General features: G+C 39.6%; 1 protein-coding gene across 3 annotated transcripts in view; it reads left to right on the top strand.

The window, feature by feature from the left end:
* The first annotated feature begins 725 nt into the window (after positions 1-725).
* Positions 726-22,478, top strand: part of MOB1B (MOB kinase activator 1B) — a 144,014-nt gene continuing 122,261 nt past the window's right edge. For 2 of the 3 annotated variants that reach the window (XM_037829939.1, XM_037829937.1), the window contains exon 1: positions 726-931. In XM_037829939.1, coding sequence (XP_037685867.1) covers positions 918-931 — 14 coding nt within the window. In that variant the 5' untranslated portion in view covers positions 726-917. The remainder of the gene's footprint in view (positions 932-22,478) is intronic. The other variant, XR_005215875.1, reaches the window with a different exon arrangement.

Raw genomic sequence — 22,478 nt, forward strand, 5'->3', positions numbered from 1 at the left:
GGTTATAAAGGACTTCAGCCCCATACTTGCTTAATCAGTATTGCCACTGATAAACAGCCTACCATGCGGGGGCCCACGGTGAACTGACCTCAGCTCTCCTCCTTGGCTCCATCAGTTTTCCCAACTGCTGATGACAGTCTAGCTTGCCTGTTCAGTGACAGATTCTGACCTTCTCCCGGTTCAGGGTTTTAAAATATGCTCATAAAACGACAGAGACCTTGAAAACCCATTTAGTTCCTCTTCTGGCAGAACGACACCCAAACCACTCCAACCGGATGAAACTCCATCCTGTTTTTAAATACTGTACTAGCAAAGAAGCGACTCCAGAACCTTTCATCATCCTTTACTGGGCACTCACTGTGGACAGAACGCTGGAGGCAATTCCATCCCTCACTGCAGAACCCTGACATCCTGGACTTGCAGCCCACTTCTCTGACCGCTGAAACCCGGCTGAGCGGCCCGGAACGTTCTGCCGCGACCCCCAACCGGGTGGACAGGCCTCGACGCGCAGGGTATCCCCCGCTGCAAAGGTGAGGGGCAGGGCGCCGAAATCTGAGAGGCTGGGTGGGCGCGCGACGCTCTCGCGAGACCTCGAGGGCTGGGACAGAAGGGGGCTGAGGAGGAGGACCTGGTGGGAGCGGCGCGGCCCAGTGGCCGAGGCAGCGGGCTGACGCCCCTTTCCCCGCCTCCCTCTCGTTCCCCTCCCATTAAGTGATTCAAGCCGTGCGCTTCCCACTTCCGCCCCCTCTGCCTGCCATTGGAACTAGCAAAGCCGAACAAGTTGCGGCCGCGGAAAGCCGGCGCTCTTCTCCTTCTCTTCTCCTTCTCTTCCTCCCGCCTTTCTTCTTCCCAGGCCGTCGCCGCTGTCGCCCCGAGGTTTCGCGATCGCCTAGTCCGCAGCCCACGCCGCGGCCGACATGAGCTTCTTGTTGTGAGTAGCCAGGCCCCTCGCCCGCCAGCTTTGTTCGGACGCCACCTGGGTCGACGGCTCAGCGCTCGCCGCCTGCGCTCGGCCCGGCCCTGCTCTCCTAGCCCCGCGTTGCCGGGGCCGGGCGTTCCCACCGAGCCGGTCTCCGGGAACCTGCCCGCAGCATTTATGCTGCCTGACTACCGCCTCCACACCGGCCCGCTTTGAGCGAGCGTGGAGTCTTCCGAGCCCCTAACAAGGCTCTTTCTTCCCAGACCCCCAGGCTGGATACATCCCGGTGCCTGCGTCCGGAATTCTCCATCATCCCCACCTTTGCCTTCGCTCTTATCCCGGGGTTTGTTTGTATGTACGCTCTTCGTAGATACCTCCCACTCTTCCGCATGACCGGTACTCAATGCCTGCCCAGTCGGCTGTTTGCGTCCCTGCTGCCTATTGCCTATTTCTGTGTTCCAAGCACAGAAAATAAGTGTTGTACTTTCCCCGTCACGCCAGGGCCTTAAAAAAAAAAAAAAAAAAAAAAAAAAACTTCCCTCTTAAGTTTTAGGGTTGGGAAATTGGGGTGGCAAGTCCTGCGGGTGTAACATTAAAGCGAAGCTGCTTCCCAGGTCAAGATCCCCTTGTGGCAGCTTGGGGTCTTGGGAAAAGGGTCTGGAGTAGTCTCCTGATTCTCCCAAGCGTCCTTCCTGAAACAGCGTGCTTCCCTGAGGCGCAAAGCCTTTATCTTTTTAGACATCCACCAAATATGGTCTGGGTAGTGTGTTCTGGGTTGATTAGGTCCACCGCCGAGTTGTTTTGCAAGTCATTATAAATGCCAACTTTAGCGTCACATTTAGTGTTGGTTATTATTTCACTTACTTATCATTTATTCCAGACAAGTTTAGGGGGAAGGGCAGAAAGACAGGATGGCCAGATGGATATGTGGAGGCACCAGGGCAAGTCTCGGGTCATCCAAAAAACAGGATCACACCATGAGGAATTACTCTTGATGACTTCGTTGCGATTTTGTGGCTAGAAAGCTAATTAAAAACTCGGGGGTTGAAACCCACCCCATACTCTTAGTGTTGTGGAGAAAATAGTGTCTAAAGATTATTTTCTATTTCGATTTCTCATTTTTTCCCCATGTCCTATAAATTTTAGTCATCAAACTGGCATCTGTTTCCTGAGACTTTAGCTCACCCTTATTTTCATAAGCTCATATCTAGAATATTAATTCTTTTTAGGGTGTTTAAGCAAAACTGAGTGATTACAGAAATCTAACTACCAGGCAGACTTGCTGATATTTCTGATAAGCACAAGGGACCTGGCTTATGTCGACCTGCCTAACACGTTTGAGCTTGTGAAACCATTTTCGTAAGCTCTTCCTAGCAGTTGATTCTGAATTTGTCAGATTGACAGTGCTAGGTGAGAGGACTGGGCGACTTTTAAAAAGTCTTTGTTTCTAGTTTTATTTTGGATCAACATATCCAAGCACCTCAGCTTGAAGAGTCTCCTCTTGAGTATAATTTTATATTGCTGACTTTTCTTTAAGAATGTAAGAGCTGCCTTAGAATAACAGTGTAGAACATGTTGGAATGGCTGTTGGGTCTTTTGGAAGCTAAGTTGGTTGAAGTAGGGATGGACCATATTTGGCTGAAACTAGGGAGTGGAGGTCCTGGTTCTATTTTTTGAATACTGTAGTATCCTATGTTTATATGACTCTTTGATAGATTTAGAATTGTAGTTGATAAATTAATTTGTCCTGAAGCGTATTAGCTACATAAGAAAAATCTTGCCATAATTGATGTATATAGCACATTAGAGGGTTTGTACTCTTTGCACACAATTTTTCAGTAAGGTCACATGTAGGGATTAGTATATTCCCAACATATCTAGCGCATATACTAGATTAATTGAATTTGGTCTTTGTCCATCAGTAGTTTAAAATCTAAAGTGAAGACCACATAGAAGTAATTATTGGAAGTGAAAGAAGAAAGTTTTAAGTTATTTCATTGATTTGTTACTTGGTTTCATTTCCTGAATACTATTTCTGTACCAAGAGGAGAGCAAAGAAAAGAAGAGTTGCAGTTTAGGACTTAAAAATATTTTCCTCCAATACTTAGAAGGCTGCTTGGAAGCCTAATGTGGAATTAATTGGGTTCTGAAGGTGATGATTCCTGAGTCTTCAGGGCTGTATCATAGAAGGGAAGAATTATCGATTAAAAAACATTCATTGTGTCAGGTACTGTTCCAGGCACGGGGTATCATTAATGAACAAAACAGACAAAAATTCTTGCCTTAATGGAATTTATATTCTAGTAAGCCATCAACACTAAACATCAGCAAATTATATGGTATGGTAGGAGGTCACAAGTGCCATGAACCAAGTATAGCAGGCTAAGGAGGTTGTTGGATAGAGAGTTGAGGTTTGTTAGGATAATCCCCAAAGAATTCCCAAATAATCACCTTTGGGTAGTTTTGTATCAATGCAAAGGATAAGTTTGTACTGTAGATGTAGACCTGGCTCATATGCAGATCTAGCTTGGACATAGCTTTGGTTCTGCTGCAAACTGGTCTCTGTTGGTCTTCAAATTAAGGTCAACTCCCAGATGGTGGATACAGAAAGTTCACAGAAACCCTAACTTATCTTTGTAGACTTAAATCTTTTAGGACATCCTTAGCACTTGCTGTGTTCTAAGCTTTGTGCAAGATGTGGGACACCAAAAATGTTACATAAAACAGTTTCTACCCTCATGAAGTGTTAGTACTGTGGTGAAGATGATATATGGATAGTTATCTATGATAGATTTATTGCAACTATGAGGCCCAAAATATATGGATCATTTTGTTCTGTTTGGGGTGCAGGGAGGCTTTACCTAAGAAATGGGTGATTTTTAAAGGAAGGTGCAGTAAGACTTCATTGAAAGGGTGAGGGGAAACAGGACATTTCAGTCAGAGAAAGCATCATGGAGGCATGAAATTGCCTGTTATTAACTTTGTTATAGAGGCTGTAGAATTTTGGAATCTGTCAGTAACATACCTTATCTACCTCTTTTTGCCCAAGAGGCTAGGTTGCTTACCTAATAATTATTTGCCTGGGTAAATTGGGATTCAGGTCTCCTTACTCATAGTTTTTCCTCTTTTGACATTTTATGTATGTAAAATGCAGGGAAATTTAGGATCAGAGTGAGTTCTTAACAATCACCGCAAAAGTATTTATTGAGTCTTCTCTTTGTTTTTAGCATTTTAAAAATTCAAGTCTTTTTATTCCATTAAAGATGAAATTTCACAGAAGTGTTTGACTTGGAAAAGACTAAGGTGTAATTATCTAATATCAGGCTACTTGGTGGGAACTGAGTTAAAACAGTTAATTTTTTTTTATTTTGAAATAAATTCAAAGTTATAGGAACAGTTGCAAAAACAATACAAACCCCATATACAGAACTCCAGCATTCCCTGACCCCCCTCCCCTGATACCCCGATCCACCAACTTTAACATGCTGTCGTACCGCTATTTCTTTCCTTCCCTCCCTCCCTCCCTCTCTCTCTCTCTGTATCTATCATCCATCATCTATTGCTCTGTCTTCTGAACATATGAGAGCTAGCTGCACACATCCTTGAACAAACACTATAATTCACATACACAGTTCCCATGAACAAGAACATTCTTTTATGCAGTCCCATTAAGCACAGCTAAGAAGTACAAGAGATTCAATGATACAAAGCTTACATTCTGTATTTCCTTTTCCTTGTGTCTCAGCTGTGTCCCTTTGAGCCTCCTGTCCTCCATCCTCAGATCCCATCCAGGGTCATCCTTGGCATTCAATTGTCATCTATTTAGACTGTCTTTTTTTTTTTTTTTTCCCTCAATTGTGGAAACATATATACAGCCTAAATCTTCCCATTCCACCCCCTCCCTAGCCTTCCATTAGTGGGATTAATCACATTTAGAATGTTGTAATGCTGTCACCTTCCCACCATCCATTACTAGAAATTTCCCTTCACCTCAAACAACAACCCTACACTCATTTCTTAACTCCCCATTGCCCCTTCCCCCACTTCTCATAACCCATACTTTACTTTTCATCTCTATGGTCATATTCTTTGATAATTTCTCTGTGTTTACTGTGGGGCTTAAAATTAAACTTTTAAATCCATAACAATCTTGTTTTTCTTTGATACCAACTTAATTTCAGTAGGACACATAAACTATGTATCTATACTCCTCCATTCCCCCACATTTATTTAGTTGTCAAAAATTACATATTTTACATTGAGTTCAAAACCACTGATTTGTCATTAGAGTTTGTGTATTTTATATCATGTAGGAAGTAAATAGTGGAGTTACAATTCAAAAATTATTGACTTCTATTTGTATTCCACTGTGGTCAGAGATTGTGCTTTGAATATGTTCAATTTTTTTTTTTTTTTTAATTTCTTGAAGCTTGTTTTGTGTCCCAGTTTATGGTCCCTTCTGGAGAAAGATCTGTGATCACTAGAGAAAAATGAGTGTCCTGATGATTTGGGGTGTAAGGTACTATATATGTCTGTTAAAATTCCCTATATCTCTTTCTTCTTTCTTTGTCTCTCTGTTGATAGGGCTCCCTTTAGAATCTGAAGTCGGGCAGGTCTGTTATTGGCAAAGTCTCTCAGCATTTGTTTGCCTGTGAAAAATGTAAGCTCTCCCTCAAATTTGAAGGAGAGTTTTGCTGGTAAAGTATTCTTGGTTGGAAATTTTTCTCTCTCAGAATTTTAAATATGTCATGCCACTGCCTTCTCGCCTCCATGGTGGCCACTAAGTAGTCACTACTTAGTCTTACGTTGTTTCCTTTGTATGTGGTGAATTGCTTTTCTCTTGCTGCTTTCAGAACTTGCTCCTTCTCTTCAGTATTTGACAGTCTGATCAGAATATGTCTCGGAGTGGGTTTATTTGGATTTATTCTATTTGGATTTTGCTGGGCATTTATGCTTTGTGTATTTATATTGTGTAGAAGGTTTGGGAAGTTTTCCCCAGCAATTTCTTTGAATACTCTTTCTAGACCTTTACCCTTCTCTTCCCCTTCTGGGACACCAATGAGTCTTAAATTTGGACGTTTTATTTTATCTATTGTATCCCTGAGATCCATTTCGATTTTTTTGATTTTCTTCTCCATTCTTTCTTTTGTTCTTTCATTTTCTGTTCTGTGGACTTCTAGGACACTGAGGTGTTGTTCAGCTTCCTCTAGTCTTGTATTGTGAATATCCAGAGTCTTTTTAATTTGGCCAACAGTTTATTTCCATAAGATATTCTATTTTTTTATTTACTCTTGCAATGTCTTCTTTATGCTCTTCTAGGGTCTTCTTTGTGTCCCTTTTATCCTGTTCCATGGTCTTCTTCATGTCTTTTATATCCTGTACCATGTTTTCATTCCTCGATTGTAATTGTTTGATTAATTGTGCCAAGTACTGTGTCTCTTCTGATATTTTGATTTGGGTGTTTGGGATCGGGTTCTCCATATCGTCTGGTTTTATCATATGCATTAAGATTTTCTGTTGTTTTTGGCCTCTTGGCATTTGCTTTGCTTGGTAGGGTTCTTTCAAGTTGTAAGAAAAATACCAATCTAATTTTTCAGAAATACAAGTTGGTGGTGTACACTTTCTCCAACTAACCAGCAGATGGCGTCTGCGAGTCACCTATACCCCTCAAGTCAGTTCCCTCCAACTTTGTCTCTGTGGTGTGTGGGGAAATGATTTTTGTGGGGTTCAGTTGGTGAACTCAGTTTGGGTTTGTTGTTGGAGCTGTCCACCTTGAACGTGGGGCGTATTTCTGGGTGGTCAGGGAGGCAGGGCAGCTTTAATATTCAGACCTCCCAGGTGTTCCCGGAGATTCAAGGCTGTTGCAAGAGTAAGCCTTCATGTCAGTTTTGCCCCAGATTTTCTCTGTTGCTGACCCACAAACCACCGGCATTGACGTAGCGTCCCTGGGTTTTCCAAGCGGGCCTCCCTTCTCAGCTGTGATCTTCCAGGACCTCTGCTGAGGGAAGGCTGTGCTACGTCACTAGTGCATGTTGTCCCTCAAGGGAAGCCCCGGGCCACCGGGCCGTGCAGGGGCACTCTTAGCCTGATGCAAAGATTAGCCTATAATTCTTGACTGACGTAAGTTCTGAATGAAAGGCAGGTAGTGGAGCTGGGCCTCACCCCTTTCCTGTTAGAGAAGATAGATGCCTTAGGGAGAGGTCATTAGCATTTCAATGGTCTCTCTCTGCCTGTGCTATACCCTTGTCTGGGTCACAGAACTGGGAACTGAAAATGGCTGAGGCTTTCTCCACTGAGTCGAAAAAGGAACAGAGCTAGTCCCAGGCGACCCTCCAGCTCTCCAAGGTCAGTTGTCACCCAAAGCCTCTGTCTACTTATTGGAGATTTGTACCTCATAGTGAGCAGTTCACATTCGCTAATTAAAACCCCAGTTGGAGCTCAGCTGAGCTATATTCACTTGCTGGGAGAAAGCTTCTCTCTGGCACCACGAGGCTTTGTAGCTCAGGCTGTGGGGGAGGGATCTCCCGATTTGGATCCGCAGTTTTTAATTACAGATTTAATGCTGTGATCTCGGGCATTCCTCCCAATTCAGGTTAGTGTATCATGAGTGGACGGTCACGTTTGTCCCCCTGCAGTTATTCCAGATTATTTACTAGTTGTTTCTGGTTTTTTTTTAGTTGTTCCAGGGGGACTACTTAGCTTCCACTCCTCTCTATGCCACCATCTTAGATCCTCTCCAAACAGTTAATTTTTAAATGGAAGTTGTAGGAAGGGTGGTTTAGGGATATTAATGAATATAAATGCACATCTGTTTCTGTACAGAAAGAAACAGGGATGAGTTGTAAAGGAAGATAGGCAGGCAGGAAGGAAGGAAAGAAGGAAGAAAACTAATATTTGAGCATTATATTAATTATATTAACTACCACCCCCCACCCCCAAGAGTAGTTTTGGGGATTGTCCCCCACAAAAGGCATGCTCAGATCCTAAACCCTAGTCCTGTGGGTGTGTACTTGTTTGTAAATTGGATCTTTGAAGATGTTTTTAGTTAAGGTTTGCCCAAACTGAATGAGGGTGGGCCTTAATCCAATATGGCTGAAGTCCTTATAAGCAAAGGAAATTAGACAAAGAAAGCAAGCCATGGGGAGTAGCCAGAAGCTAGAAGTCAGGGGAACCTGTTACCCTGTGCATTGCCATGTGAGGGAGAAGCCTAGGCACCCCACGATTGCAGCCCAGCCAGAAGGTGGGACCCTGGGAGGAAGCAAGCCTTCTAGCCTTTGAAACTGTGAGCCAATAAATTCCTGGTAAGCCAACCCATTGCATGGTATTTGTTTTAGCAGCCAGCGAACTAAAAACAAGTAGTATTTTAAGAAAGGAAACCCAAGATTTTAGCTGTGTATATGTCTCTCTGTCTTTCTGTCTCCTCTTATTTGCCCCCTTCCCCCCAAAACAAAACAAAATAGTGTCTTTGTTGTCAGGCAAATGATTTAGCTGATTTTAGTGCTTCAGCATCTCCACACATAAAGAAAGTACAGTAATAATAATAGAAATAGCTTGCTAAGTGCTTTAAATAATTAGCAGGAACCCCATTTTACAGACGAGGAAACTGGTACAGAGAGGTTAAATAATTTGTCCCAAATCATGTAGCCGATAAGTGGTGTAGCTGGGATTTAAATCCTGCCTCAGACTGTCTTACGTATAATTGATAAAATTATGTTTCAAAATAAGGTATTATTTGAATATGCCTTATTTTAAAAGGAATTCTTGTATTACTAGGTATCGATATCTCATACTGCTGGAATTTTTTTTTTTCCTCTAAGGTTCATAAAGAATATAATGGTAGTAAGGAAAACAAAATTTTAAAATCTGAATAATACCTTCAGATTATTTTAACTTTTGTTTTTAGTGTGAAAAATAATGCACACATTGTGTAAATTACAAAATACTGGTAAATAAAGGAAGAAAATAAAAATCACTCATTATTACACCTTCAGAGATGACTATTGTTAGTATTTTGGGATATGACATCCTAATTTTTCATCTCATTTTTGTTTGTATATACTTAAAATTAGGCAAATAGTTCCCTGCAGTACATAGACCAGGTTTTTCACTTGTGAATTTTTGAATGCCTATTGACCATGTATTATCTTACAGTTTTGTAATCTGATAACCTGATTTTTAATACATTATCCTTTTTTTGAGGGTGGGGCAGAAGTAACCATAGTTATCTTTTCAGAACTGTGGTTTTGGGAATTGCAAGTACTTGGACGATCTTAGTTTACTTTTCCCATCTGATATAGACTTGCTTTTGTTTCACATAACTGAATCCAAAAAATTCAGCATTTGATTAGTTTTACCATTTGTTTTGGTTTGGTAAAGCTGCTGGAATGCAATATACCAGAAATGGGTTGGCTTTTACAATGGGGATTTATTAACTTAAAATTTACAGTTCTTAGGTTGTGAAAATGTCCAACTCAAGGCATCAACAGGACAGTACGTGGACTCTGAACGCAGGCTGCTGTATCAGGGACACCTCTGTCACATGGGAAAGCACATAGCTGGAGTCTCCTGGTCCTTCTCTCCCAGATTTTGTTGCTTCCAGCTTCTGGCTTCAGGGCTTCCTCTCTGTTTTCTGTGGGTCTTCTCTTAGCTTCTCTGGGACTTTTCTCTAAACTTCTCTGGGGTTTTTCTGTCTTTTATCCTCTTAAAAAGGACTCCAGTAAGAGGATTAAGACCCACTCTTGGGCAGGCCTCAACTAAAATAACCTAATCAAAAGGTTCCACCTACAATAGGTCTGTACCCACAGGATGAGTTAAAAGAACATGACCCTTTCAGGGGTACACAGAGCCTCTAAACTTCCGCATCATTATTGACATTTTTCCCCTAGGTGTAGTTGCAGAGGTGTCTTTTTTTTTTTTTTAATTTAAAAATTTTTTATTTTGAAATACTTTCAAACTTGCAGGACAGTTACAAAAATAATATAAACCCCATATAGAGAATTCCAATAAATCCTTATCCTCTCAGATACCCTAGTCCAGCAATTTTAACATTTTGCCGCATTTGCTGTATCATTCTGTCTATCCATCCATCAGTCTATCAGTCCATCTATCTATCCATCTATCTGGCTGTTTATTTACCAATCCATATTCTGAGTGTAGGTTGTATATATCAACCTTGAATGCTTAATACTATCATGTACATTTTCTAAGCACAAGGATATTCACTTATGTATCTACTTTAAGTGCAGTTAACAAGTTCAAGAAATTTAGCATTGATACAAACCTTACAGTCTATATTCCACCAATGTCCTTTTGAGTCTTTTCTCCTGCCTTGTTAGATCCTATCCAGGGTCATGTATTGCCTTTAATTGTCATTGTCTCTGTTCCAGTTTGCTAATGCTGCCATTTTGCAAAACACCAGAAATGGATTGGCTTTTATAAAGGGGGTTTATTTGATTACAAAGTTACAGTCTGAAGGCCGTAAGTGTCCAAGGTAAAGCATCAACAATTGGATACCTTCACTGGAGAAAGGACATTGGCATCTGGAAAACTGTTAACTGGGAAGGCACGTGGCTGGCGTCTGCTTGCTCCCAGGTTGCGTTTCAAAATGGCATTCTCCAAAATGTCTATGTCAGCTTCCAACGGCTGTCTTCAAAATGTCTGTCTCAGCTGCAGATTTCTCCAGAATGTCACTTTCAGTTGCTCTGAGCTCCTTCTCTCTGTGAACTCTTTTTATAGGACTCAAGTGATTTAATAAAGACCCACCCTGAATGGGTAGGGTAACACTGCCATGGAAATTATCCAATCAAACTCTCACCCAGTTGATTGAGTCACATCTCCCTGGAAACATTCAATCAAAGATTCCAACCTAATCAACACTAATACATCTGCCCCCACAAAATTGCTTCAAAGATGATGGCATTTTGGGGGACACAATACATCCAAACTGACACAGTCTCTTTAGTTGCTCCTTTTTTTGTTATTGTGGGAACATATATCCAACATAAATCTTCCTATCTTAACCACTCCCAAGCATACTATTCAGGGCGATTAATCACATTCTGTATATTGCAGTACCCTCATCACCTTCCATTAATAAAACTTTCCCATCTCCCCAAAGAGTAACACTATACCCATTTTGCATAAACTCTCCATTCCCCCAAATAACTGCTTTCTCATTACATTTTATGTATGTGTCTTTTAGATCCTGTAGGAATTGAACAATAGAGTTACAAACCAAAAATGCAATAATACTTACCTTTAACAGAAATCTTTATTTTTTCATGTGGCTTCAATCTATTGTTTGGTGTCTTTTCAAGCTGGAGAACTTTTCTTTCGCATGTCTTGTAGGGCTAATTTAGTGGTGATTTTATCTGGTAATGTTCTTCTTTTTTCTTTACTTTTTTTAATTAAAGCTGTTTTAGTCACATACCACGTAGTCTATCTAACAAGTAGTCAGTAGCTCTCAGTATAATCACAGAGTTGTGCTTTCATCACCAAAAATCAATTTTAGGACATTTTCATTGCTTCAAAGAGAAAAACCCCATTGCCCTTCTACCCCCCTATTATTGACCCTTAGCATTGGTGTGGTACCTTTGTTACTATTGATGAATGAATATTAAAGTATTACTGTTAACTATACTTCATAGTTTGCATTAGGTGTATTTTTCCCATATACCATCCTGTTATTAACATTTTGTAATAGTGACATTGTGTCGGTTTGCTAATGCTGCTGTTACGCAAAACACCGGAAATAGATTGGCTTTTATAAAGGGGATTTATTAGGTTACAAGATCACAGTTCTAAAGCCATAGAAGAGTCCAGACTAAGGGCGTCAACGAGATGATACCTTCACTGAAGAATGGCTGATGGTGTTTGGAATACCTCTGTCAGCTGGGAAGGCATGTGACTGGCATCTGCTGGTCCTTTGCTCCTGGGTTGTATTTCAAAATGGCTCTCTCCAAATTGTCTCTGGGCATCTGTCTTAGCTGCTGTCTCTCAGCTCTTCTGCATCCTTGCTTCTTTCTCCCAGGACATATCTCTCTAAGCATCTGGGGGTCCTCTCTTAGCTTCTCCAGGGCAAACTCTGGGCTTCATCTCTTAGCTCAGCATCATCTCCAGACATCCTTCTTTCTGCACGTCCAATTGTCTCCAAGCATCAGCAAGCATCTGGGTCTGTGTCAGCTCTTAGCTTCTGTCTTAAATACTCCAGTGAGCTAATCAAGATCCACCCTGAATGGACAGGGCCACACCTCCATGGAAATAATCTAATGAAAAGTATCACCAACAGTTGGGTAAGTCACATCTCCATGGAAACATTCAACCAAAAGGTTCCACCCTAATAAAAAGACTAATAAATATGCCCCCACAAGATTGCATTAAAGAACAAGACTTTTTTGGGGGACATAATATATCCAAACCATCACAAACATAATTTGTTCTAGTTCATGGAGGAATATTCTTATATTTGTGTGATTAACCACAGTCACTGTCCACAACAGGATTCTCTGTTATTCAGTCCCATGTTTCATTCTCTCGCTTTCGTTCTAGTGACTTATACAGCCCTAAATTTCCCTTTGAACCACAATCACACACATGATTCACATTAATTACACTCACAATAATGTGCTATCATCACCTCTAGCCATTTAGATTAAATTCAACCTCGTTAAAAATTATGCACAAATTAAGCATCACCTCCCCACCACCCTCATTCCTTCTTCTGGTAACCTAATTCTAGGTATTAACTCCATGAGTTTGCTCATTATATTTAGTTCATATTACTGAGATCATAAAGTAGTTATCCTCTTGGGTCTGGCTTATTTCACTCAAGATAATGTCTTCAAGGTTCATCCATGTTGTCACAAGCATCAGGACTTCATGTTTTCTTATAGCTGAATAATATACCATCGTATGTGTGTGTGTATATATATATATATATATATATATATATATATAGTTATATATGACTATGACTATAGTGTATATATGAATAGTTAAAAGAAAACATGGTGTATATATATATATATATATATATATATATATATATATATATATAACTATTCATTGGTTTATGGACACTCAAGTTGTTTCCATCTTTTGGCAATTGGGAATAATGCCCTATGAACATCAGTGTGCAAATGTCTGTTTGTGTTCCTACTTTTAGTTCTTCTGAGGATATACCTAGTGGTGGGATTGCTGGTCACATGGTAACTCTATACTTTGCTTTCTGAGGAAATGCCAAACTGTCTTCCACAGCGGCTGTGCCATTTTACATTGCCGCCAGTAATGAATAAATGTTCTTATTTCTTTACATCCTCTCCAACACTTGTAATTTTCTGTTTGTTTAAAAGTAGCCCTTTTAGTAGGTGTGAAATGATACCACATTGTGGTTTTGATTTGCATTTCCCTAATAGCTAGTGATGTTGAGCATCTTTTCATGTGCTTTTTTTTTAATTAAATACGATTTTTTTGAGATATATTCACATGGCATAGAAACCATCCAAAGTATATGATCACTGGTTCACAGTATCAGCACATTGTTGTGCATACAGCCTCATGATCAAATTTAGAACCTTTTCTTTACTCCAGAAAAGGAATAAAAATAAAAAATCCCAAATCCTTTCATAGCCCTTATCCCCTCCCCCCACCCATTATTGACCCATAGTATTGGTGTGGTATATTTGTTACTGTTGATGAAAAAATATTAACATTTTACCATTAACCATGGTCCATAGTCTGCAATAGGTACATTTTCCCTCCATATACCCTTCTATTATTAAGTCCTTGTAATAGTATTGTACATTTGTTCTAGTTCATGAAAGAACTTTTTAATATTTGTTCTCACAGTTGTCCTCTATAAGATTCACTGTGTTATACGTTCCCAAGTTTTAACCTCTAACTTTCCTTCTGGTGACATATATGACACCACACACACATCACTCATCACTGTTAATTATTCTCACAATAATGTGCTACCATTACCTCTGTCCATTTCCAAACGTTTGTGATCACCCTGGTTAAACATTCTATACATGTTAAGTAACTGCTCCCCATTCTTTAGCCTCTTTCTATATCCTGGTAACTTATATTCTATATTTTATTGATGAGTTTACATATTATAATTAGTTCATATCAGTGAGATCATACAATATTTGACTTTTTGTGTTTGACTTATTTCACTTAACATATGTCCTCAAGGCTCATTCATGTTGTTACATATTTCAGGATTTCATTCCTTGTACTGCTGAATAATATTCCATTGTATGTATCTACCACATTTTGTTCCTCCATTCATCTGTTGAGGGACACTTGGGTCATTTCCATCTTTTGGTAATTGTGAATAATGCCGCGATGAACATCAGTGAGCAAATGTCTGTTCATGTCCCTGCTTTCAGATCTGGTTATATCCCAAGTAGCAGATTGCTGGAATGTAAGGCAACTCTATACTTAACTTCCTGAGGAACCGCCAAACTGTCCTCCACAGTGACTGTAGCATTTTACATTCCCACCAGCAGTGAATGAGTGTTCCAATTTCTCTACATCCTCTCCAACACTAGTAATTTTCTGTTTGTTTAATAGTAGCCATTCTAGTAGGTGTGAGATGATATCTCATTGTGGTTTTGATTTGCATTTCCCTGTTAGCTAGTGATGTTGAGCAGCTTTTCATGTGCTTTTTAGCCATTTGTATTTCCTCTTTGGAAAATGTTTATTCAAGACTTTTGCCCATTTTTTATGTGGGTTATTTGTCTTTTTGTTGTTGAATTGTATGATTTTTTTAATATAACCTGTGAATTAAACCCTTATCAGATATGTGGTTTCCAAGTATTTCCTCCCATTGGCTAGGTTGCCTTTTACCTTTTTGACAAGTTCCTTTGAAGCACCAAAGTCTTCTATTTTGAGGAAGTCTCATTTATCTGTGTTTACGTTTGTTGCTTTTTACTTGGGTATAAAATCTAAGAAAACACTGCCTATCACAAAATCTTGAAGATGCTTCCTTACATTTTCTTCTAGGAGTTTCATTGTCCTAGTTCTATATTTAGGTCTTTGATCCATCTTGAGTTAAAGTTTGTGTAAGGTGTGAGAGGGGTGTCCTCTTTGATTATTTTGAATATGGATATCCAGTTCTCCCAGCACCATTTGTTGAAGAGACTGTTCTGTCCTAGTTGAGTGAACTTGGCAGCCTTGTCAAAAATCAATTGACCATAAATGTGTGGGTCTGTTGCAGAACTCTTAATTTGGTTCCATTGATCAATATTCTATCTTTATGCCATTACCATGCTGTTTTGATGACTTAGCTTTGCAATATGCTTTGAAGTCAAGAAGTGTGAGTCTTCCAACTTTGTTCTTCATTTTTGAGATGTTGTTGGCTATTCAGGGCCCCTTACCCTTCCACATAAATTTGATAATTGGCTTTTCCATTTCTTCAAAGTAGGCCGTTGCAATTGTGTTGATTCTTTAAATCAATTTAGGTAGAATTGACATCTTAATGATACTTAGTTTTCCAATTCATGATCACAGACTGTCCTTCCATATATTTAGGTCTTCCTTATTTCTTTTAGCATTGTTTTGTGAATTTCTGAATATAGGTCTTTTGCATCCTTGATTAAGTTTATTCCAAAATATTTGATACTTTTAGTTGTTATTGTAATGGCATTTTTTTCTTGATAGCCTCCCCAGATTGCTTTACTAGTGTATAGAAACACTACTAATTTTTGTATGTTGCTCTTGTATCCCATCAGTTTGCTGAACTTGTTTATTAGCTCTAGTAACTTTCTGGTAGATTTCCCAGGACTCTGTAAATGTATGATCATGTCAACTGCACATAGTGAAAGGTTTACTTCTTTCCTATTTGGATACCTTTTATTTCTTTTTCTTGCCTACTTGCTCTAGCTAGAACTTCTAGCACATTGTTAATAACAGTGGTGACAGTGGGCACACTTGTCTTTTTCCCAATCTTAGAGGGAAAGCTTTCGGTCTTTCACCATTGAATACGATGTTAGCTGTGGCTTCTTCATATGTACTGTTTATCATGTTGAGGAAATTTCCTTCTATTCTTATTTTTCAAAGAGTTTTTATGAAGAAAGGGTAGTGGATTTTTCAGATTCCTTTTCTGCATTGATTGAGATGATCTTGTGTTTTTCCCCCTTTCGATTTGTAATGTGGTGTATTACATTAATTGGTTTTCTTGTGTTGAACCACCCTTGCATTCCTGAAATAAAACCCACTTGGTTATGGTGTGTAATTCTTTTAATGTGCTGTTGGATTTGATTTGGAAGTATTTTCTTGAGGATTTTTTCATTAGAGAGATTGGTCTGTAATTTTCTTTTATTATCCTTATCAGGCTTTGGTATTAGGGTGATGTTGGCTTCATACACTGAGTTAGGTAGTGTTCCTTCCTCTTCAATTTTTTGGAGGAGTTTGAATAGGATTGGTATTAATTCTTCCTGGAATGATTGGTAGAATTCACCTGCGAAGTCATCTGGTCCTGTGTTTTCTTTGTTGGTAGGTGTTTGATGACTGATTTAATCTCTTTACTTGTAACTGGTTTGTTGGTCTTCTATTATAGAGTCAATGTAGATTGTGTGTTTCTAGGAAATTTTCCATTTTATTTAATCTGTCTAATTTGTTGGAATACAGTTGTTCATATTATCTTTTTATGGTCTTTTTTGTTTCTGTGGGGTCAAGTAATGTCCCCCTTCTCATTTCTGATTTTATTTATTTGCATATTCTTTTTTTTTTCTTTGTCAGTCAAAGGTTTTTGTCAATTTTATTAATCTCATAGAACTTTTGGTTTTGTTTATTCTCCCTAGTGTCTTATTGTTCTCAGTTCATTTATTTCTTCCCTACTCTTTGTGATTTCTTTCATTCTGCTTGCTTTGGGGTTAGTTTGCTGTTGTTTTTCTAGTTCCACCAGTTGAGCAATTTGGTTTTTTATTTTAGGTCTTTCTTCCTTCTTAATGTAGGCTTTTAGGGCTATAAGTGTCCCTCTCAGCACTGCTTTCACTGCATCCCATAAGTTCTGTTATGTTTTGTTCTTGTTTTCGTTCATCCTAAGATATTTACTGATTTCTATTGCAATTTCTTCTCTGACCCATGGGTTGTTTAAGAATGTGTTGTTTTAACCTCCATGTTTTTTTGAATTTTTCAATTCTTTGCCTGTTAATTGATTTCCAGACTTGTTCCATTATGGTCAGAGAAAGTGCTTTGTATAATTTCAGTCTTGTTAAATTTATTGAGACTTGTTTTGTTCCCTACTGTGCTGGTTTGTATATATTGTGTCCCCCAGAAAAAGCCATATTCTTTATTGCAGTCTTGTAGGGGCAGACATATTAGTGTTGATTATGTTGGAATCTATTAATTGAGTATTTCCATGGAGATGTGACTCAGTCAACTGCAGGCAAGACCTTTGGATAATTTCCATGGAGGTATTACCCCCCCCATTCAGGGTGGATCTTAATTGAATCACTGAAGTCCTATAAAAAGAGTTCACAGACAGAAGGAGCTCAGAGCAACTAAGAGTGACATTTTAGAGAGCTGCAGCTAAGAGAGGACGAAATGCCCCAAGAGCAACATTTTGGAGAACACCATTTTGAAATGCAACCTGGGAGCAAGCAGACACCAGCCATGTGCCTTCGGAGCTAACAGAGGTTTTCCGGACGCCAATGGCCATCCTTCAATGAAGGTGCCTGATTGTTGATGCTTACCTTAGACACTTTATGGCCTTAAGACTGTGACTGTGTAACCAAATAAGCCCCCTTTTATAAAATCCAATCCGTTTCTGGTGTTTGCATTCTGGCAGCATTAGCAAAGTGGAACACCCACTAAGAGATCTATCCTTGAGAATGGTCCATGAGTACTTGAGAAGAATGTATATCCTGCTGTTTTGGATGCAGTGTTCTGCAAATGTCTGTTAGGTTTAGTTTATTTATCATATTATTCCAGTTCTCTGTTTCCTGATTGATCCTCTGTCTAAATGATCTGGTTATTGATGGTAGTGGTGAATTGAAGTCTCCAATTATTATTGTAGAGAAGTCTGTTACTTACTTCAGTTTGCCAGTGTTCGTCTCATGTATTTTGGGGCATCATGGTTAGGTGTATAAATATTTATAATTGTTATTTCTTCTTGGTGGGTTACTCCTTTCATTATACATAATGTCCTTCTTTCTCTCTTATAACACCTTTGCATTTAAAGTCTAAATTGTCCAATTTAATATCACTACGTCAGCTCTTTTTTGCGTGGAATATCTGTTTGCGTGGAATATCTTTTGCTAGCCTCACTTTTCATCCTATTTGTTTCCTTGGACCTAATGTGAGTCTTTTTTATCCATTCTGCCAATCTGCGTTTTTTGATTGGGGAATTTTAACCATTAACATTCAGTGTTATTACTGTAAAGGCAGTATATTCTACAACCATTTTATCCTTTGGCTTTTGTATGTCATATCTTGTTTTTGTCTCCTTTTACCCTTCTAGTTGCTCTTACTGATAATCTTTATTTCTGCACTGTCCTTCAACCCTCTCTCTCCTGTATTTTCTTTTCAGCCTGCAGAACTCCCCTCAGTATTGCTGTATGGCAGGTCTCTTGTGAATGAATTCTCCTAGTTTCTGTTTGTGAATCTTTTAAACTTTCCCTCTTTCTTTACCCCATGCATATCTTTATTTTATTACTCATCTAATCATACACTAGATAAAGGGGGTATCAGTCACATAGTTTTTACAGTCACATGGTCACAAGATAACAGCTGTGTAATTATACAGTCATTATCAAAGATCAAGGCTACTGGGTTACAGTTCAGCAATTTCAGGTATTTCCTTTTGACTGTTCTAATACACTAGAAGCTAAAAAGAAATATCTATATAATGAGTCAGTAGTCATAATCATTTGTTAAATCCTAACTTTGCTGTTACAATTCCTCCATCGTATTTGATAATTCTTTCTATCTTCCGGGGTATCTGGGCAATGACCATTCTAACTTCTTCATGCTGAAATGGGGTGTTGACATTATGTCTCCCTCCTTTTTGAAGGACAGTTTTGCTGGATAAAGAATTCTTGGCTGGTAGTTTTTCTGTTTCAGCATCTTAAACATGTTATACCATTCACTGACTTCTTGCCTCCATGATTTCTGATGAGAAATCAGTGTTTAGTCTTACTGAATGTGCCTTGTATGTTATGGAGTGTTTTTCTCTTGCTGCTTTCAGAATTTTTGGAAGTTGACAGTCTATTTAGTATGTATCTTGGAGTAGGTTTATTTGGCTTTTTTGGTTTGGAGTACATTGCATTTCTTGGACTAGGATATCAATATCTTTCATAAGAGTTGGATGTTCTCAGCCATTATTTCCTCTAATATTCCTTTTACCCCTTTTCCTTTCTCTTCTCTTTCTGGGACACCCAGGACATGAATGTTTATGCTTTGTGTGATGTCAGTTGTTTCCCATAAACCATGGTGAATGTTCCGGTTTGCTAATGCTGCCATTTTGCAAAACACCAGAAATGGATTGGCTTTTATAAAGGGGGCTTATTTTGTTCCACTTACAGTCTTAAGGCCATAAAGTGTTCAAGGTAAGGCATCAACATTAGGGTACCTTCATTGAAGGAAGGTCAGTGGCATCTAGGAAAACCTGTTAGCTGGGAAGGCACATGGCTGGCATCTGCTGATCCCGGGTTGGGTTCCAGCTCCTCTCTCAGTTCCTGTCCGTTCTTTAAAATGTTGCTCTTGGGATGTTTGCCCTCTCTTAGCTTCTCCAGAGCAAAAATCTGCTTTCAACGGCTGTCTTCAAAATGTCTCTCTAGGTTGCAGCTTTTAGTTTCTTCTGTTTGTCAGCTGTTTTATATGGCTCCAGTGATTTAATTCAGACCCACCCTGAATGGGTGGGATAACACCTCCATGGAAATTATCCAATCAAAGTCATCACCCACAGTGGGGTGGGTCATATCTCCATGGAAACATCCAATCAAAAGGTCACATCCCAATCAAAAGATTAATCAATCTGCCCCCACAAGATTGCATCAAAGATAATGGCGTTTTGGGGGCCATAATACAGCCAAACTGGCACAGTGAATTTTTCACATTCTTTTCTGTATCTGTTTGTCTGTTTGAATTCAAATGCTTTGTCTTCTAGCTCGCTTATCCTTTCTTCTGCCTATTCAAGTCTGCTGTTATATTCCTCTAGCATGTTTTTCATCTCATCTACTGTGCCTTTCATTCCCATATGTTCTGTTATTTTTCTTCACATTTATTAAATTCTTCTTGCTTGCCTAGTGTCATTCTAACATCTTTTATCTCTTTAACCATATTTTTCTTCATCTCTTGAATGGTTTAGGAGATTTGTTTGAACATCTTTGATAGTTGTTCCAAAGTCTGTATCTCCTCCAACTTTTTGATTTGTTCCTTTGACTGGGCCATATCTTCCTGTTTCTTATGATGGCTTGCCGCTTTTTCCTGGTATCTGGGCATCTGATTGTCTCAATATGATTATTCTGTAGGTCATTTTCTCGCTTTTCTAGGATTTTGTTGTTGATTGTGTTTGTGTTAAGGCTCTTCTTTGCACTTGGTTCATCAGTATTTCCCAGCCAAAACAGGGCGAGGCACTCACACTGGGGGTGCAGACTGGTTCCAAAGGGCTCTGGGGAGAGGGTCAGGAAAGATGCCAAAAGGAAGGCTGCACTTTCCTGGCCTACCCAGGCAAGCTATTCCCCAAAGTGCTAAGAAAGCTGGATATTTCTAGCCCCTTGGTGGCTCCATCTCTGATTTGCATGGAAACAGTGTTGTGGTGGGTGCCTTTCCATGATGGGATAAAGCATCAGGACCTGGGATCTAAATTTGCTGGCCAGTGGTTAGATCAGTACTGGGCTGTGACCCCACTGTTCTTGGTTGGGGGGTGGGACTTCCACAGCTCTCACAATCTGCAGCAGCCCACCCGGCGGGGACTTGGCCTATCTGAAGCAGCTTTCCTCAAAGGTGGGGGATGGGTGCCACAGATTTTGACTGTATTTTCTCAGTCTCTTCCTCCCACTCTTCCCTGGGTGCTGTGCAGTATCCCTCTGATCTCCGGAACTCCAGAACAGTTGTTTCAGACAGTTTCTGCTTTTCCAGTTGCCATTTGGGGAAGAGGGGTGAGCTCTGCATCTCGCTATTCTGCCATCCTCCTGGAAGTCTCCACCTCCTCATCTTTTGAAGGAGTTTTTGCCAGATACAGAATTTTGATTGATGGTTTTTAAATATTGTCATCCCACTGCTTCTTGCTTCCCTGGTTTCTGATGAGAAATTGACACTTAAACTTACTGAGGCTCCCTTACATGTGGCATATTGCTAATCTCATGCAGCTTTCAGAATTCTCTCTTTATCTTTGGCATTCAACAATTTGATTTTAATATGCCGTCATGTGGGTTTATCCTGTTTGGAATTGAGCATCTTGGAGCTGTATATTCATGTCTTCCATTAAATTTGCAAGTTTTCAGCCATTCTTTCTGCTCTTTTTCTTCTCCTTCTGGGACTGCCACAGTGGTGGCATGTTTGATGTTTGATGTAGGTATGCTTGATGGTGTCCCATAGGTTTTTTCAGGTTCTGTTGACTTTACTGCATTCCTTCTTTCTTCTCCTCAGGCTGGATGAGTTCAGTTTTCTTATCTTCAGGCTCACTGATTCTTTCTTCTGCCGGGTCCGTTCTGCTGTTGAACCCTTCTAGGGATATTTTAATTTCTGTTACTCTGGTTTTACGGCTCTATTTGGTTCCTTTTCATAGTTTGCATCTTTCTGTTGATACTCTTCTTGTGTTCACGTTATCATTTTTCTGATTTCTTTTAGTTCTTTGTTCATGTTTTCCCTTGGCTCTGAGCATATTTAGGAACATTTTGAAAAGTTTTTGTCTGGTGTGTCTTAGGTCTGGGCCTCATTGATGGTTTCTAATGCTTTATTATCTCCTTTGCCTGGGCCTTAGATTCCTGTTTCTTTGTATGTTTTGTAATCTTTTGTTGAAACCTGGACATTTTGATATTTTATTGTGTTATTGCTGAAATTTTTACTCTGAGGCATCTGTTCCCTGAGTTTATATCCAGCTAGTATTATGACAGAGCTTTCCTTAAATGCCAGGTGGTAAAAACAGACAAAAAAAAAAAAAAAAGGAAACATTAAAACACCCTTCCCATTCTTTGCAGTTTGATCTGTGTAAGTGTTCTTCTGGGCATAATTATCCATACATTGAGTTTAGAGGATAGCTCCAGGCCAAAGTATAGGGGCCACCATGATTTTTCTGGGCAAGCTTCTTATGTGTATGTGCATGTGGCCCTGGTAATTGCCCTGAGTGCTGGTTTGGATGTGTTAATGTCCCCCAAAACACCATGTTCTTTGATGCAGTCTTGTGCAGGCAGACATATTAGTGTTGATTACGTCGAAATCCTTTGATTGAGTGTTTCCATGGAGATGTGATTCAATCAACTGGGCAAAACCTTTGATTGTATAATTTCCATGGAGGTGTTACCCCACCCATTTAGGGTGGGTCTTAGTTGAATCACTGGAGTCCTGTGGAAGAGTTCACGGACAGAAGGAGGTGCTCCAGCCAAGA

This window comes from Choloepus didactylus, chromosome 3 (genome assembly GCF_015220235.1).
Source record: "Choloepus didactylus isolate mChoDid1 chromosome 3, mChoDid1.pri, whole genome shotgun sequence".
NCBI lineage: Eukaryota > Metazoa > Chordata > Mammalia > Pilosa > Megalonychidae > Choloepus > Choloepus didactylus.